This window comes from Megalopta genalis, chromosome 7, assembly GCF_051020955.1.
Source record: "Megalopta genalis isolate 19385.01 chromosome 7, iyMegGena1_principal, whole genome shotgun sequence".
Classification (NCBI taxonomy): domain Eukaryota; kingdom Metazoa; phylum Arthropoda; class Insecta; order Hymenoptera; family Halictidae; genus Megalopta; species Megalopta genalis.
This window is the reverse complement of record NC_135019.1, coordinates 17,504,160-17,521,365: the sequence shown is the minus strand read 5'-3', so window position 1 is coordinate 17,521,365 and position 17,206 is coordinate 17,504,160. Positions and strand designations below refer to the sequence as shown.

General features: G+C 41.7%; 1 protein-coding gene across 1 annotated transcript in view; it reads left to right on the top strand.

The window, feature by feature from the left end:
* LOC117221719 (uncharacterized) overlaps window positions 1–17,206 on the top strand; it is a 576,963-nt gene that overhangs the window by 492,244 nt on the left and 67,513 nt on the right. The window contains exons 9-10 of the mRNA XM_076523447.1: window positions 14,231–14,399; window positions 15,946–16,100. Coding sequence (XP_076379562.1) covers window positions 14,231–14,399; window positions 15,946–16,100 — 324 coding nt within the window. The remainder of the gene's footprint in view (window positions 1–14,230; window positions 14,400–15,945; window positions 16,101–17,206) is intronic.

Genomic DNA, 17,206 nt, shown 5'->3' with positions numbered 1-17,206 from the left:
ATATTATTATATTATTATATTATTATATTATTATATTATTATATTATTATATTATTATGTTATTATATTATTATATTATTATATTATTATGTTATTATATTATTATATTATTATATTATTATATTATTACATTATTATATTATTATATTATTATATTATACTTATCTTAAACGTAATCTTATCTTATCTTATATCTTAAAACGCCAAAATGATAAAAAGGCGAGTGAAATAAATCACGAACTTGCTATAAATTAACTCAGGCTCTAAATTATCTTATCGATAAATTTAGTGAGTGAACTTCGAAACTGAACACCCTATACAGGGTGTCCCGAAAATGTCTCGCAATCCGGAAACGAGAGGTTCCTGAGGTGATTTGAAGCAACTTTTTCCTTTGCGAAAATGTTCTCCGAGGCTTCGTTTACGAGTTATTAACGAAAAACACTGACTGAATAAGAGGCGAGCTCGGCTGGCTCGCGGCGGTCCAGCCAACGAGCGCACGGAGCCCAGTTCCGCTCATTGGCTCGGTCGCCTCGCGCCAGCAGAGCTGGGATTCGACCGCCTCGACCGCTGGCGCCGTTGGCTCGGCCTGCTCGCGGCAGCTGATCTCGCCTCTCATTGGTCACTGTTTTTCGTTAATAACTCGTTAACGGTGCCTCGGAGAAAAATTTTGTAAAGGAAGAAGTTGCTTCAAATCACCTGAGGAAGCCGCCACTTTCGAATTGCGAGACATTTTTGGGACGCCCTGTATACTGCTCGATGGTTAACAGACTGCGGATCGTTGTGCGAAATAAAAATATTATCCGTCGATTTCGAGAGGCGAGAGTTCGCTGAAAATGTAACTCTCCTCTGAACAGTTTCAATTATTTAAAAATGACATGCCTTTTCCTGTTTTGTATTTCGCGTTACCATTAACCTCGCAAACGCATGAGACCCGCGGGTCTAATAATCGCCTACAATATCGAAAGAAGAGAAATTTTCGCCCGAAATTTCCAGACAGAATTCCCGGACGAGGACGAGCTCCCGTCGCCTCGACAAGTTTCACTTTTTCGCGTCCGATGCAATCTGCCGGTGATCACGTGGAACAACCGCATAAATCCCGGCGCATCGGCTGTCTGCAGCGACAACTAGAACGTCACGGCGCGGCACGCGCGTCTCGGTTTAATTATCGGGCGAGGAGGTACGTCGTGGACGAGGCAAACCGGCGGTACGGCCAACGCGAAACAAGCTCCCTAAACAGAGAGAGTCGCGATCGTAAAGTCTGTCGGTTATTCCGGATTCTTCGTTGCGCAGGTTCGACGTTGTTTCCTCCGAAACCGTGCACGTGAGCTGCTTTCTAATTAAACGCGACGACCGCGCGCCGAGCGCCGCACTCTAAGTCCCGGCCGACGGCCGTGAAACTTCCTTTGTTCCGTTCCGGACGTTGGAACAATGACTGCAACACTTCTTTCGGAACGCCTGGACGTCCAGACGAAGGATTTAGATCGTCTGGCACCGACCAGATTAATCACTCGGCCCGACAACGAACGTTCCGAGCGTCTCGAACGAACATTAACGCGTTCGTTCAAATATCTTTTTATTATATTTGTTTATATTTATAATTATTATTTTCGATGTACAATAGTACAAAATGTAGCGAAAACAATATCTCATGATTTTCGTGAACCGAGTTATTATTGGGAGAATAGAACTTTGAATACCGTTTTCTTCGAACGGCACGCTTCGAGGACAGACCAGTTTTTAAACAACTGTCGCTCAAAAATTAGCGATACTATGGAGGCCAAAAAATTTGAGAATATAATTTGACTATTCTGGAACATCGTTTCATTCGTTAGAACTCGAGATCTTACTTCCAAGTATATCGAATTAATTGTTCGTTTCATTTTTCTCACGGCAACGTCACTTTTTCGAACAAAAAGATGCGGCAGATTTTGATCCAGTTTGACAACGAAGGGTTAAACGAACGAAGATAGAAAACGAGACTTGTAATAATTTTTTCGAGGAAGAAAGGAATACATATTTATTGTGTGCCTACATTGAGTACAATTAAATGTTAATGTCGAAACGATAGAATTGTACTCCGACATTAACACGTTCCGTACCACGTGTACCATCGATGGTACACGCTTGCATGTTTACTTAGTGAACTGAACAAATTGTTTACAAGAAATTTAGAACCGAAGAATCAATTTCATCAATCAATTTTACGAGAATTAATAATTGCACGTAATACATCAAGTTTTAGTAAAATATCAAAGTGTGAAGATTCGAGTAAAAAAAGCTCGGCACGGAACGTATTAATTATATTTTCGGTAATATTTATTAAAATTATATTTATTTATTTATTATTTTAATAATAATATTTATTCATTTAATAATAATAATTTGAAGAAATTGAAATAGGATTTAAATTTCCCATTAAACATAAATTCCCATAAATTAAAATTCCTATTTAAATAGCATCACCTATTTCCATGTTCTTTTTTCTGGGTCGAGGTCCCTGACCTATTTTTAATGATTAATTACTATTATTTATGTTTATCCTCATTTATTCAATTTATATTTATATTTGATTAACAGACAGTTCGACACAAATTTCAGCCGATTTAGCCAAATACATCAAGTTTTAGTCAAATATCAAAGTGTGAAGATTCGAGTAAAAAAAGCTCGGCACGGAACGTGTTAAAGAAATAGAACAACATCCGTTAACCCGACAGGTTATCGATGAACAAATTTTTCAAAAATCTTAATCACGAGTACGGACCCGTCGAAACACGGCAACGGGCGAAAACCAATCTCGCGTCGATCGAACGAAGCGAAATTTTGTCCGCAAGAGCCCGAAACACGCGACGCGACTTCCCGTGGAACGCGGCATTTAATCGGATGTATGATTACGTAAACAAATGAATGGTTGCGCCGCATCTGGGGCAATGTCAAATTGCCCGTGCATTTGCCGGTTGCCGCGCGGGGGTTTAATGGACTGCCCCTATTTGCGTAATGAACACCCACCGGGGAAATACTTTGCGGAGCGGGGCCGTTTTAAAGGATCACGGCGACGGCGAACACTTTGCGGCGGAAACTAATCGCTCGCGTGTCTTCGGCTAAGGGACGCCCGGGCCCCATTCCGCCTCCTCCTCTACTTAATCGAACTTCTTTCGTGAATATGGAGATTTTTCGGTCCCGCTAATTTGCATCGCGGCCAACTCGAGCCCCGGGAAAACGGCGCGGTTGGACACCGACGCGAGAAACCGCCCGGAACTTTTAAAGGACTCCAACCGGAGCGACCTTGAACGACGGAGCGTCTCCGAATCATCTCCGCCGTTTCACCTTTCTCCTCGATTTTTACGCCGGCTCCGTTCGAGCGCTTTCGTTTCAATAAAATCGACGGATAACGCGATTCGGGTATAAATTGCGCGTCCGACTTGTCGTCCCCATACCACGTTAGAGACATTACTAGATCAGAAATACGGGTTTTTTTTTATTTCAAGAGCCATCGGTATATCCGTCGTGGGTCCTCGCGCAAAATAAAAATGATCCGCGTCGAATGCGATTTCGTGTCTTTCTTATCGATTCGAACGAGCCGAAGTTGATGGATCAACATTCTCGTTTCCCAACATTCTTCTCGCTGTTCTAAATTTCACCTATACCTCGCACGATCGTTCCGGTCTCTTGATTTAGGGAAACGGAGAACCGCGTATTTACTTTTCCACGTGTCGAGTTACACGAGCTAGTTAAAAGTTCTCGCTCGATCGCGCAACGGTACAAATGAAGCGAAACGAGCGAAGTATAGAAGCCGGGGGGAAAAAAAATCGGAACGGAGCGCCCGGAGTGTGCTCACGGTACACTTCATTGATTTTCGGCTTTTGTTTCGCCCTTAAGGTGAAATAAAAACTCGCGCGATCCATACGGAAAATCCAGAAAGCAAATAAAGCCTCGTTGAAATTCCACTTCTCCGCGCCCAGCCCTCGACAAGTGTGAATTCACACGATCGTCCGGCCTCGGCGATTAACTTTGAACTCGGTAAATGTGGACACAGCGGAATCGGCGGACGCACCGAATATACGATCGCGAACGTACAGCATACATATACATGTATGCATCCACACATATGTATACATATAAAATATATATATTCATATATAAATCTATCGAACGTGCAAAAATTTGAAGAAAATGATTCACTTGCAGATATATACGATACATATATAAAAGGGTATTTCTTATATATAATAAATATACAATATATATAAAAATATTATATATTATATAATATATATTATTATCATATTATAATAATTACATTAATTATTACATTATTACGATAATATACATTCTTACAACATGAGTTTTATAACTGATGTTGTTTACTAACTTAATCTGCAAGTGAACCACTTTCTTCAAATTTTTGCACGTTCGATGGACAGTTAATGATTTTTAATAATAAACAGGCAGTGTCAAATGCCAAATAATATACGGCAATCCAGTATAAAAAATTGAAATGGCTGGAAACTTAAAAGTGACACTCTACAATTGACACCCTTTATATATATTGGGTTGGCAACTAAGTAATTGCCGATTTGTTCAATGAAATACAAAATTTTTTTACTTGGAACGAAGTTTAATCTGTAATGTATTTTCCATTTTGTTCGATGACCTTTTGCCATCTCTCTGACAACTTGAAAATTCCACGCTCGTAGAAAGTCTGATCCTTTTCGGCCAAAAACTGAGTTAAGTGAGATTTTACAACGTCATCATCGCTAAAAGTTTTACCACGAAGGGAGTTGTCCAGGGATCGAAATAAGTGGTAATCCGATGGCGCGAGATCGGGGCTATATGGTGGGTGTAACATCAATTCCCAAGCAATATCCATCAATTTTTGCCGAGTGGACAAAGACGTGTGCGGCCTAGCATTGTCCTGGTGGAAAGTGACACCTTTACGATTGACCAATTCTGGTCGCTTTTCCTTGACCGCTGTATTCAATTTGTCCAGTTGCTAACATTCACGGATAATAAAAAATAACATAATAATAATAATAATAATAATAATTTTATAATATAACATTTACGGATATCATAAAAATGGGAGTGAGAGACATCTATAACTGAAATTGGCAATTACTTAATTGTCAACCCAATATATATATACATATACATCCGTCGATTGCACGAAATCGAAGCGGCTTAATATTTCAGCGCCGGAATCAATTCGCGGCGAGGATGCCGGGGAGAAGTCGAAGATCAGGCCAGGCAGCGTGGAAACCGCGCCATACGGAATCACGGAATCCAATTTAAATAATACTTGCCTTCTTCCGCTCCTGATGTCCTCCTGGGAAACCAGCCGGCTGGATGCGCATCCCTCTTCATCCTGCGCCCGTTCATTGGCCCGAAAGCAGCTTAAAAAATGATCTGTCCGAAGAAATTTCGAGCGATACCCGCTGGCTCGTCGCGTCGAATTCAATTTACCGTAGTCCGCTCGTCGATCGAGGTCCGTCCGCTCCTCTTCAGCCTGATCCGCCAATATTCTAAGTAACCGCTGCCGTTCCCGCTGTTTTACTCCCACGAACGCGCTCACGCGACCCGAAAATATTCCATCTTATAACGAAACCGTATTTCAGATTTCTTAAACGGTTTCTCAACAATTTTTTAAGTCGCGTTTTCTTATGCACAAAGACGAAGAACGGCGACCGAACAAATTTTCCACTCCTCGGATAATCAAGAATTATTGTTTTACTTAACACGTTCGTCGCCGCGCGCGTCACCCAGATCTGGGTGACGGGTATGCTTCCGTGGGGGCCCCGTCACCCAAATATGAGTGACGCTCTTCTTATTCAATTTATAGGACTTTCGGTTGGATTTTAAAAGGAATAAAATGCAATAAGCACTGGAATATAAATATATAGAATATACAACTTAAAAATACTAAAAATATTATACTATACCTTTTACTAATTTATATTTAGTATAACACGTTACATTATACCATGTCGTACGGTGTGCGTTGAAACATTCTAAACACATTTCAGGTGATTTTGGACAATTCGAACAATAGGTCCTAGTTTTTTCCACATTTTTTTCCGCTTCTTGACGTTCAGGTTACGTCAAGGTTAAATTTATTTAAAATTATTTATTTTAAAAAATTTATCGCTCTGTTTACGTTTCGGTGCTCCATCAGTCGGATTCGGGCCCCGCGAGAAACTCGACCGAATTGCGCTGGGCGACGAACGTGTTAATCGTGCAGATGGTAGCCGTTGGATGTTTTACCGTTTTCAGCGATTTTTTTTTAAAGGACTCGAGGTAGATCAAATTCTTAAGAACATTCGACTTGGAAACGTTATTTCCACAAATTCGATGAACAAATCTCCCGGGGCTGCTTGCGATGTAAAACGAAGGGCGACGGAATTATTTGCTCGGATTTAGAAATGACTCTTTACACGCTAATCTATTATCTTATCTTCCTAATTCCATTAGTGTCCGGGACACGCGAGAGCGTTGAATATGTAATCGACGTCGTACAACTTTACTTTTCCGTTCTAATTCGATGAAACGATTATTCGGCCGTTTTAACACATCGTACACGCAATTCCGAAGCAGCGACCGATTTTGCCCCATTGACGGCCGCGCCGTGGGCGGTCACGAAAGAAGTCGGCGCGTATCGGTTGTATCGTGACGGCAGCACGGCAGGGGCTGATTAATGTCGCCGATACAGGCGACGATGACAGAGCAAAGCCGCGACGGCGGACTTCGCCGGAGCCAATTCACTCGGAGCCTCTTAATACCGCTATCAGTCACAGGACGGTGTTCGGAATCGCGAATTAAAAAGCCCGGACGCGGCTCCGATTTATCGAAGCCCGCTGGGACCCGCGTCCGCCCCGCGACGGGCCGCGATCAATCTTTTACAATATTTACGCCGGCTCCCTTTAAGTTTTCGATTTATATGCAGCGGTATATTACTAAGGAATATTGAAAGCGACAGATTCCGCGGGACAAGCGGCGCCGTTCTCGAAACGTAAACGCTCGCTGTCGAAAGAGAAAACGCCAGAGAGCGAGAAATAGGGAGAAATAGAGAGAGAGAGAGAGAGAGTGAGAAAGAGTGAAAAAGAGAGAGAGAGAGAGAGGGAGAAGGCACAAGGGACTGGAAAAATCAGCAGAACCGATCGATCGTGTATCGGTCCGTCGAACATTCCGCCGCGAAAGCCGGGACACGATTGATCCGGCTGTCAGCCACTCGAAACGGAAAGCCTGTAACGCCGATAGATCGGTTAAATCTGAAAGCTCTCGTATCGCGTGACGGGAATCACGGTATCTAGGATGTAGGTTTTCCGCGAGCAAACGTCCCGATGAAAGAGGGGCCGGGGAGGGAGCGGGGGGAGAGGAGAGAGGAAAAAAGTCAACCGCGCCCGTTGTCCCGGCATCATAAGGTACACAGATGGATCGCTTTAAACAGACGGGCCCCGGCAATTCATCACGCCACGCGAGGCCGTGTATGATGCTCGCTTCCCGATTGATCGGGGCGGATAAATAATTGTGCAACGTCCAACTGCCGAGCCCGACGCTCCAATCGGCAGAGAGCCTCCGCTGTCCACGCTGTTTCCTCGAAGCCGCGGTTCGTAATTATTAGATCGCGAATTTTCACGCGGAACGAATCGATAGCGTCGTCGATCTATGCTCGAACTACGAAACTTTCTGGAACAATATCTCCGAGATTGCGACGATTAGTCAACGATGATGTTGGCCGGACGATTCCTTTCGAATATTCTGCGGAAAAAGGGACAATGGAAACGCGAAAGCAGCGTTGGACACATTTTTATTCGGAACAATGGAGGGAATAATAACGAATGAGTTTGATTACTCGTTATTCGCGAATGTTACGTTGATTAAGTTATCCGTGATTCGCGAATGAAAAAAGGAATTTAAGTTGTTGTTCAGGAAGGAGAAATAAATATAACCCTTTGCGCTCGGAAGCATTCTAATCGTAAATCTGGAACACTTTTTCGGACTTAATAGTAATTCCATTTTATGCGACAAAGCGCATTTTATGCATATGAAATCGAGTGTTGCGATTCGTACACAACGGTTACACTATTAATAATATTCTTAATTTAAACTCTGACGATATTAAAATTATCTTGGAACGTGGTATAACATTTTCAACGGTGCCCCTGTGTCACCGTTCGAGTGCAAAGGGTTAACACGTTCCGTGCCACGTGTACCATCGATGGTACACGCTTGCATGTTTACTTAGTGAACTGAACAAATTGTTTACAAGAAATTTAGAACCGAAGAATCAATTTCCACCGCAAGAATGGGCGTTGATAAGTTTTTGTTACGTTGTTATGTGTACGAGAATTAATAATTGCACGTAATACATCAAGTTTTAGTAAAATATCAAAGTGTGAAGATTCGAGTAAAAAAAGCTCGGCACGGAACGTGTTAATATATTCGTTGACAGTATGTATCCTAATGACAATTGATATAATCTGGCTTAGAGCATGAATAAACAACTAAAGAATCGAAGAGAGAAAGTACATATTCTACTTCGCGAAATGACGCGAGTTTCGAGAAAGCTTGTCGTTACTCTCGAAATGAATTTCTCGCGAATTTCAATAGCGCGACGAATATATATCGCGCGCGCGCGCGCTATGTCTCGGTACGCAGGATGATGTTTCGCAGGGAATTTCGACAATAGGTGTTGATAAGAAGAATGAAATTAATTAGCGCGCCTCGGTGTCCGTTTTAATTTAGCAAGGCGCGCCTGGTGGCGGATCATACACCGACTTAATCTACTTAGAAAGTCCTCGGCGGTGCATATTATCATCTCCAGGTCGGTAATAGGCAGAGATAGGAACAACGATATTAATTACGATCCTTCAAACTTTCACGCAATTTACCAAGTTACGTAACGTAACGTCGCCTGATCGTTTACCGGTCTAATCTACTTACAAAATATTGTTTCAAAGGTTCCGCGCGCGTCGGCGGTGTCTCGGTAACGGGAGAAGATAACAACCAGACCCGGCGCAGCCATGATTCTTCAAAGTTGCATGCGATGTATAAAGTTACAAGCCACTCCGTCTGACCACACACTGGCCCGATCTACTTAACAATTGTTATCTCCTGCTACGCGATAGATGAGCCGGAGGGCAACGATATGAATTATTAGCGCCCGAAGTTTGTTACGAACACCGTCTAGTTACCGCGCAAGTTTTGTCCGACAACAGGTCAGGCTAATCCACTTGACAGGTATTTGGTTTTGCATATTCTATTAACGGAATCGTCTGATAATCGATGAGTCCCCGGTAAGACGGGCATACATCTTGCAGGAGGACAGTCCTATTTCACTAACCGAAGTGTCTGACCAACACCGGGCCATTCTACTTGTCACGCCGTCTGACTAGTGACAGATGCATTCAATTAGCAACCGCCTGACGGGACACCAATTTATTCTACTTAAGAGACACGCCGGTCCTTCGACTAACTGCTTAAATTAATTTAGGACCGCTCTCCGTCGGATATCCCATTCGCTTCTGCCCAGATACTCCGAATCCTTTCGCAATCTTTTATCGTCTGTCCACTAATCGAGGAATAGAGAAACGAGTTCACGGCATGAACGGTGCATCCGAGTTGGGCAGTCTTCGAATTCTTTCGAAGAAATATTTATCTAAGATAATTATCCGAATGAGCTCCTTTTAGTTGAATATTTTATTCGAATGATTTTCTTTATTAAAATAATCATTTATTCGATTCGTTCTTTATTCGAATAATTTTTGATTCGAATAATTCGAATAATTCTTTGTTCAAATAATTTTTTATTTGGATAATTCGAATGATTCTTTATTAAAATAATCATTTATTCGATTCGTTCTTTATTCAAATAATTTTTGATTCGAATAATTCGAATAATACTTTGTTCAAATAATTTTTTATTTGGACAATTCGAATGATTCTTTGTTCGAATAATTTTTTATTTGAATAATTCGAATAACTATTTATTCGAATAATTTTTTATTTGAATAATTCGAATGATTCTTTATTCGAATAATTTTTGATTTCAATAATCGACTGATTCTTTATTCGAATAATTTTTGATTTCAATAATTTGAATGATTCTTTGTTCGAACAATTTTTGATTCGAATAATTCGAATAATTCTTTATTCGAATAACTTTTTATTTGAATAATTCGAATGATTCTTTATTCGAATAATTTGAGATTTGAATAATTCGAATGATTCTTTATTCGAATAAAATATTATAGTATCGAATACAATTTTATACGTTAGTGTTCATCTCTTATCCGTAATCCAAATAAAATTCTGCACAACTCTGCACTGTATGGAATATTATCGGTAGACTTTAGAATCTCGGAACACTCGCATCATTGTCAAAAAAGTGTGAAAAATCGAACATTTTTCTTCCACCGATCAATTAATTCTTTCATTTATCTTCACCCGTACACTTGAGATCCCCGAAGAACAATGGTTTCTCGTTTCGTACCTCGCAGCACGATTTTCAATGAGAAGAGAGCGCAATCTCGACGATTTCATCGTGCAACTTAAACGTCAGGCTCCGGAGAGACAATTCCCAATTTCGGGTAAAAGCAACATGAACTCTCTCATCTTATGGCGCACATGTTGGGAAAAAGAGACACCGTGGCCCCGTGACGGCAGGAAACGGCGTCCCGGTCTGAGATACGATGACGCTCGGTTGGCCAGAAATTTCAGGGCTCAGATTATGGCCGCGGACGACGAGAACGCCGGCATAGAAATTTTATTAACCCGACGTACGAACATACAGACGTACGCGTGGCCGCACGGTAATCCGGGTCCGTGGCCCGTGTCTGGAAATTCTGAAAAAGCCGCGGCTGAAGCCGGTGGAAACGGCGCCGGCCACCACCGGCGGAATAAAATTTGAGTTTGCGCGCGTGACCCTTTGTCTCTGCTGCAGCCGGTCGTCGCGACGACCGCGTCTTTGAAATTCCATGTCGAGGCGACGTTTTCAGCAATCCGCGAGAATATGTCTGGGCCGGGGTCCGCCTGAATGTCCGTCGGAAAGCGATTCAAAGCGGTTCTTGGAAAAGCTGCGGTCTTTTCGCGCGATCCCGTGAAAGCTCTTCCGCGTTTTTCAAACACAAAAAACACCCGGCCAAGGACTATTCATTATTTGAAGAGCTCTAACTGCGATACCCGGCCTTAGTTTCCCAATTATCTCGGCGGCTTTCTTTCGCCCCGGATCTTTGTGTATACATTTCTCGGAACGCGGGCAAACGTGCGCGGCGTTTTCAACGATGTTGCGTTAATTTCGACTGATTTTGTTTATCTCGCGACAACATTTGCTTGCCGGAAAGGCCACTGGAACGCTTCCAACAGCACTTTGTGCTTTCGGATACAGTCTATATTCCCAGGAGTTCATTTAAATCCGGATATAATTAAATATTTTTGGAAAATTAACTAACCGGTTAAGTTGTGTGAATAAATAAATGCTAATGATAAAATTTAAAAAAAAAATCTAAAACAGTCATTTCGTTGCAACTTAATTCTATAGTATAGAAGCCACAGGTACACTTTTCAAAGAGATTGCAAAAGCTTTTTATTATTATTTCTTCTTGTTATCATTTTTTACACGTTGTTCTTTTTTCTACTTGTTATCATTTATTCATTTAAATGAAACGAATGTCGTTGTCTGGAACAGATTTCTCGAAAATAGGTTCACCGCGTTAAATTATGCGACAAAAGGGAACAATATCGCATTCTGAACAGCTCTGAGATATTTTCAATTTCTATATTCCTCGATTTTCGACAAATCTGCTGGACTCCTGTTTCCGTTCGACGGTAGCACGTATAGAGGACACACACAGATTCGGGCTTCGCTAAATCCTAACTAAAGTAGAGCCTCGTCGAACTTGAGGGGACGCCGCGATGTTTAACTGTTCCGAGGCGTTTGTGTTCCCAGTCACGGAATCTCCGTGCCGATTCTCTCGGTCGTCTCTTCATGCTTCTCCCTCGTTCCTCGGCGATTCTTGGCCTCTTTCTCCACCGGAAAGGAGTCTTCGACTGCTGGCTCGTTTCGGGCTCCATTCTTTCCGCAACTGTAATTTGTATGGGCGATCACGTACCGATACGCTGCTATCTGTGCCCCATTTGTCACCGAGCGCCTCGCCCTTTCCGGAAGACACCGGAGTTTCAATAATTTGTCGGTTTCCGGGCCCGACTTCCACCCGCTCCACGCAGAGGTTATTCACTCTTACACGCTGCGACGGTCGCGTTGTGAACAATTATTTGACGCGGAAACAGTACGAAGAGATCGATACGATCTCCGACACTTTGATCGTACCAGCTTTATTTTCTTTTCACTTGTTCATTTTCATTTTGTCCCTTTTACGATTACCATTTTTCCTACACTGAGCGAATCGTTTAACCGTCTCACCTCAATTTTTCTTGCTAACTACGTGTTCTAGAAAAAAGAAAAAGATCAAAAAATTCATCGTCGCCCTGCACGCTTCTCTTTGTGCCGTATAACCTTCGACCGAAACATTTTTTTGCGGAACATGCAGTTTACACAAGAAACTAAGGCGGAAGAGTTGAATGACTCACCCTACATATTGTCTCATTAAAATTCGAACTAGTAGAAAAAGTTCTTCCGTTGTGTAAAAATTTCCTTATTGAAAGAACAAGATGGAAATATAACCTCGACAATGTCAATTACAACGTTCGTACATTTCGTTGCAAATCTGCGCAGTCGAATTATATGCGAATATAATCTAATACGATCAAACACAAGTCTGTTATCAATGCGAAATAATCTGAAGACAGGTTAAAATTGCTCTAAATAAAAAAGAACGAAAATTAAGTCTATTGTTTTCGAATTCGTAGTACAACGAAAAAGAGGTCTATGAATTTCGGAAAAAGAAATTAATGTACCGTCTGTTGTCGCAGAAACGGTTTCTACTTGTTCCAAGTAGATACAGCTTAGGAAAAAACACGAAATTGCATTTGCAACAGCCCGATAGAACGGAGAGAGACCTCCGAATGTTCGTCGCCTGTCTGTCCCCGTAATTAAGGTCGCGCGCGCGTCTCCGTGGTCGATTTAGAAAGTTACACGGCAAAAGAGCGTAATTAGAGATGAAACGTTGGTTTCCGCGTGAAATCGAGCGAGGCGGCGTTGCGCGCCGAGGGTTAATATAATGCATACGGGGCGGTGTAAGGGCGGAGGGGCGGAACGCGATGCGCAGGGGTTTCGATACTAATCCGATTTCTTCCTGGTCGTCGATCGTCCTCGTTAGTGGGACACTTCCACGGAGGATCCCGCGAGATGGTTTAATTATACGATGTAAATTAGTCGGTCGAAGTTTCGAGCGGCTCCTCGTTTTACGACTGTTAGTTATAAATGCATTTGTCGAGGTGCAATTGAATGTGAATTCCCGTAATTACGCTCTTATCTGGCCGGATGAAGATTCCCCGTGTGACGGCGGTGGTTTAACGAGTTAAACGACGGGGTTGAAACGTTTTTGGAAGATTCCTCGTTATCTATAAAACACGCCAACTTGCGGAACACGGAATAATAATAATCTGCCGAGGGAAATGCATTTCTGGCGACTGCGGTTCGCCGTGCAATCGCGGCCGAGCTTTCTCTCTTGCCGAGTTTCTGTCCCTATCGCAAACATTTAAAGCGTGCTCGAAGAACGTATTCGACACATTTTTTATTCGAACGTTGCCGCAATTGGAATGACTCTTTCGTAGAATATCGTTCGGCGAATTTAATGAACCGAGCAGAGATTGCAATAAAAACTACGAATACCGTAAATAAATTCGGTCTCTTCGTCGTTATAAAGTTACGGACGTTAGCAACATTTAGGGCACGACAGGCTTGGCATTAAGAAATCAAACAAATTTTTATATTACTTTGGTTTGTCGAGAAGAACATACTTGACAATATTCCTCCAAATTTTTACGCAATTTTTAGACACACCATTTTAAAAATGATGCGAATAATTATAGGCACGGAGTAACTTTCACGGTTTTAGTGATATTTAAACGAAAATTTAACAGTACATCATATTTGAATGTTTCTATATTAGAAGTAATAGCAAAATAGAAACATTCGAATATCATATCATTTAAACATCAGGAAGAACGTCAAAGTTTCTTCGAGTCTATAATTATACATACCACCGTATATATGTTCGCAGAGAATCACCGCATGGGGGCGAGGGTATTATAACGGTATTATTTTTCATTACAGCGCCAGAGTTGACAATAACCGACGATTCCGGGCGGGTAGTGCCTAAAGAAAGGCACCTAAAGGCCGGGAGTGCTCTCAAGCTCAGGTGCGAGGTTAGGGACGTCCTTGAATCTCTGAAGGAGACCGTTATTTGGACCAGAGGGGATGAAACGCTCACCGACGACGTTAGGTAAATACCTCCCACGTTGTTCTTCTAATTTCAACGGTTTTTGAATGTTCTTCATTAAAACCACTACGCCGCCCTCCTCAGTTAACTCTTACAAGATCATAAAGTTGCTAAGAATAAATATTAGTATGTAACTGTTTACTTTAGTTTGTTTTTAGACGTAAAATAAATAAAAATCGTAAGAAAAATACATAACAATGTGTAGTCTTTTTTGGACTTTTATGGAAAATATTTTGACCATAAAATTCAAATTCAAATGAAAATTTTTACCATTCATTTTTACTGTAAAGATAACACAAATTATGGTTAGGCTTATTATGCAATGTCTTTTATTTATTGCTTTATTAGAACAAACTGTTAAGTGAAATAATAGAAAATTAAATTCATTAAATTCTGAACAGCAACTTCTTAAATTCTCTCCAAAAGGTCCAACTTCTTTTGAATTATTTATGTTCGCCTTCTCCGGATACCAGAAAATAGCTAACACCGCAGATATTTATCATTTTCCCCCATTTTTAAGCATACTCTAGTAATACTTTCGGACCATTCCTCTAAAAAATTGCATAAACATGGTAACTCCTCTTGCCCAAGTTTCTGAAAATTACATTCGGCACGCCAAAAACATCTCTCTTTTTTCTCGAAACAAAAAATGCTTCAGTTTCCGGAAACGAAGTTTCGATATAGCGGCTCCGATGTTCCATTTCCAATTGCACTTGTCGATAACGAACGATTCCAAAAAGTGTTTAAATCTACTAACGAAGTTGATCCCACAAAAAAACCTCAACCTTTTAATTTTCAGTTGTTCAAGATCCGCTCAAATAATGAAATTATAAAGTAGAATGCGAGAATCGGGCGATGCGTGGCCAGCCGCGAGCGCGCAAAAACCTCGCGCGTCACTTTGTTTTTGTATACCTCCGAGCTCGGCTGTTAAAGTTCGCCGCGACGATTCGGGGGAACGAACCCAAAGTGTAAACAGATGTGACGTCAAATGTTGACGATCCGCGACGCAACGAACGCAGGGACCATCGATCCTTTATATCGTAATCTAAAATCCGTTACCTATTTTCCTTACACCCCCAGCAGTAACGTCTGTCAAGGCATTGCCCTAATTGTCGCACTGTTCCTCCCTGGTCTTGACCTTTTCAAAATTCCACTCTTTACTCCTTCCTGTAACCGATGGTCCCCGGTATAAATAGGCGTCGACCACAGGCGCGATCTCCTAATCTAGTCTAATCTAGCCTAATACGATACGTTCGATAACGATGAGATTCTTCTTCATTATCGCGACTTCACTTGCGAAAATTCAGCGTATATTACCAGCCTTGCTCGTTGTAAAATAGATTCACCTCTTATCCTCGAAACACCTACAATCATTTCGTCTACCTGCTTTTGTCAATCCTTTGCTTTCCTATAGATTCATGCAGCCCTAAACACTAGTAAAAATAATATGAAACTCGAACTTAAACATTGCCGTAACCCAAGAATGGAAACAGCTGTTATAAATTGGTATATTTTCGATACAATTTGCAGCACGGTTTTTCTATTGCAGCGAGAACAGGACGACCGAGGTTTCAGTCGGCAAAGAGGTCCTCGTGATCGTCAGCACTCTGATCGTCGAGAGGGCCAGTCCGCGACATGCAGGGAATTACAGCTGCGTGGTGCCCGGAAAAGTCAACACCACCATCGCGGTGCACGTGCTCAACGGTGAGTTTTTATAATAATTTGCACGTTTTTCGAAGAGCGCCGCTCGAGAGCGCTGCTGTTTATGGCTCCGAAGAAGATTGATGTTCCCTCGGTGTTTCGACCGAAAAGGATTTTCCACCAAAGAGTAACCGCGAACCGAGACGATCGAGAGATCGGAGTAAAAACTAACATTTGCTTCCCTCGACGATCATGCTGCCCCAAAAAATGCTACAACGATTTCGATACGATCGTAAAAGCTAGCTTTCCATTGCCCATTCGGTGAATTCAACGAATTAAGAAAAAGATCAACAATTGGGGTCGTATATTTTTAACCCTTCGCACTCGAAATTTATAAAATTGTGTTTAGAAGATTATATCAATAAAATGAATTTTACATTTCTGCTCTGAAACCAGAATAATAGTTTTTTGACTCGCAGTATTTTCATTCTGTATGACAGAATGTGCATTTTTGCGCATAAACGTGAGTCTCGTAACTCACGCCGCGGTTACTATATTCGCAATTATTTAAATATAAATAAATTTGATGACATAACATTTATTTTGGAACGTGATTTCTTCGTTAACCGCTTCGCTCCCATCGACATGTTTTGCGTGACACCGACACTGTGTGTATAAAGTCACAGGTAACACGTCAGACAGGAAGAGAGAGGGGGGAGAGAGAGAAAGAAAGAGAGAAAGAGGGAAAGAGAGAAAGAGGAAAAGAGAAAAAGAGAGAGAGAAAGAGAGAAAGAAGGAAAGAAAGAAAGAGGAAGAGAGAGAGAGAGAGAGAGAGAGAGAAAGAAGGAAAGAGAGAAAGAGAAAAAGAGAGAGAGATAGAAGGAAAGAGAGGAAGAGAAAAAGAGAGAGAGATAGAAGGAAAGAGAGGAAGAGAAAGAGAGAGAGAGAGAGAGAGAGAGAGAGAGCGAAGGGATTAAACGCGGCGCGAATTACTGCGAGCCACCTCGGCTTGCTAGAATCTTCGAGCAAAGAAGAATAAATATCAGTGTTGAATTGATTACTGTTACGACATTCAAGATTGTGCAGCGATTTATTGCGATATTGACTCGCAAACGATTACCGCAGGTTTTGTCGCATCGGGTAAAGTGGAATCAATTAGCAACGGAAAC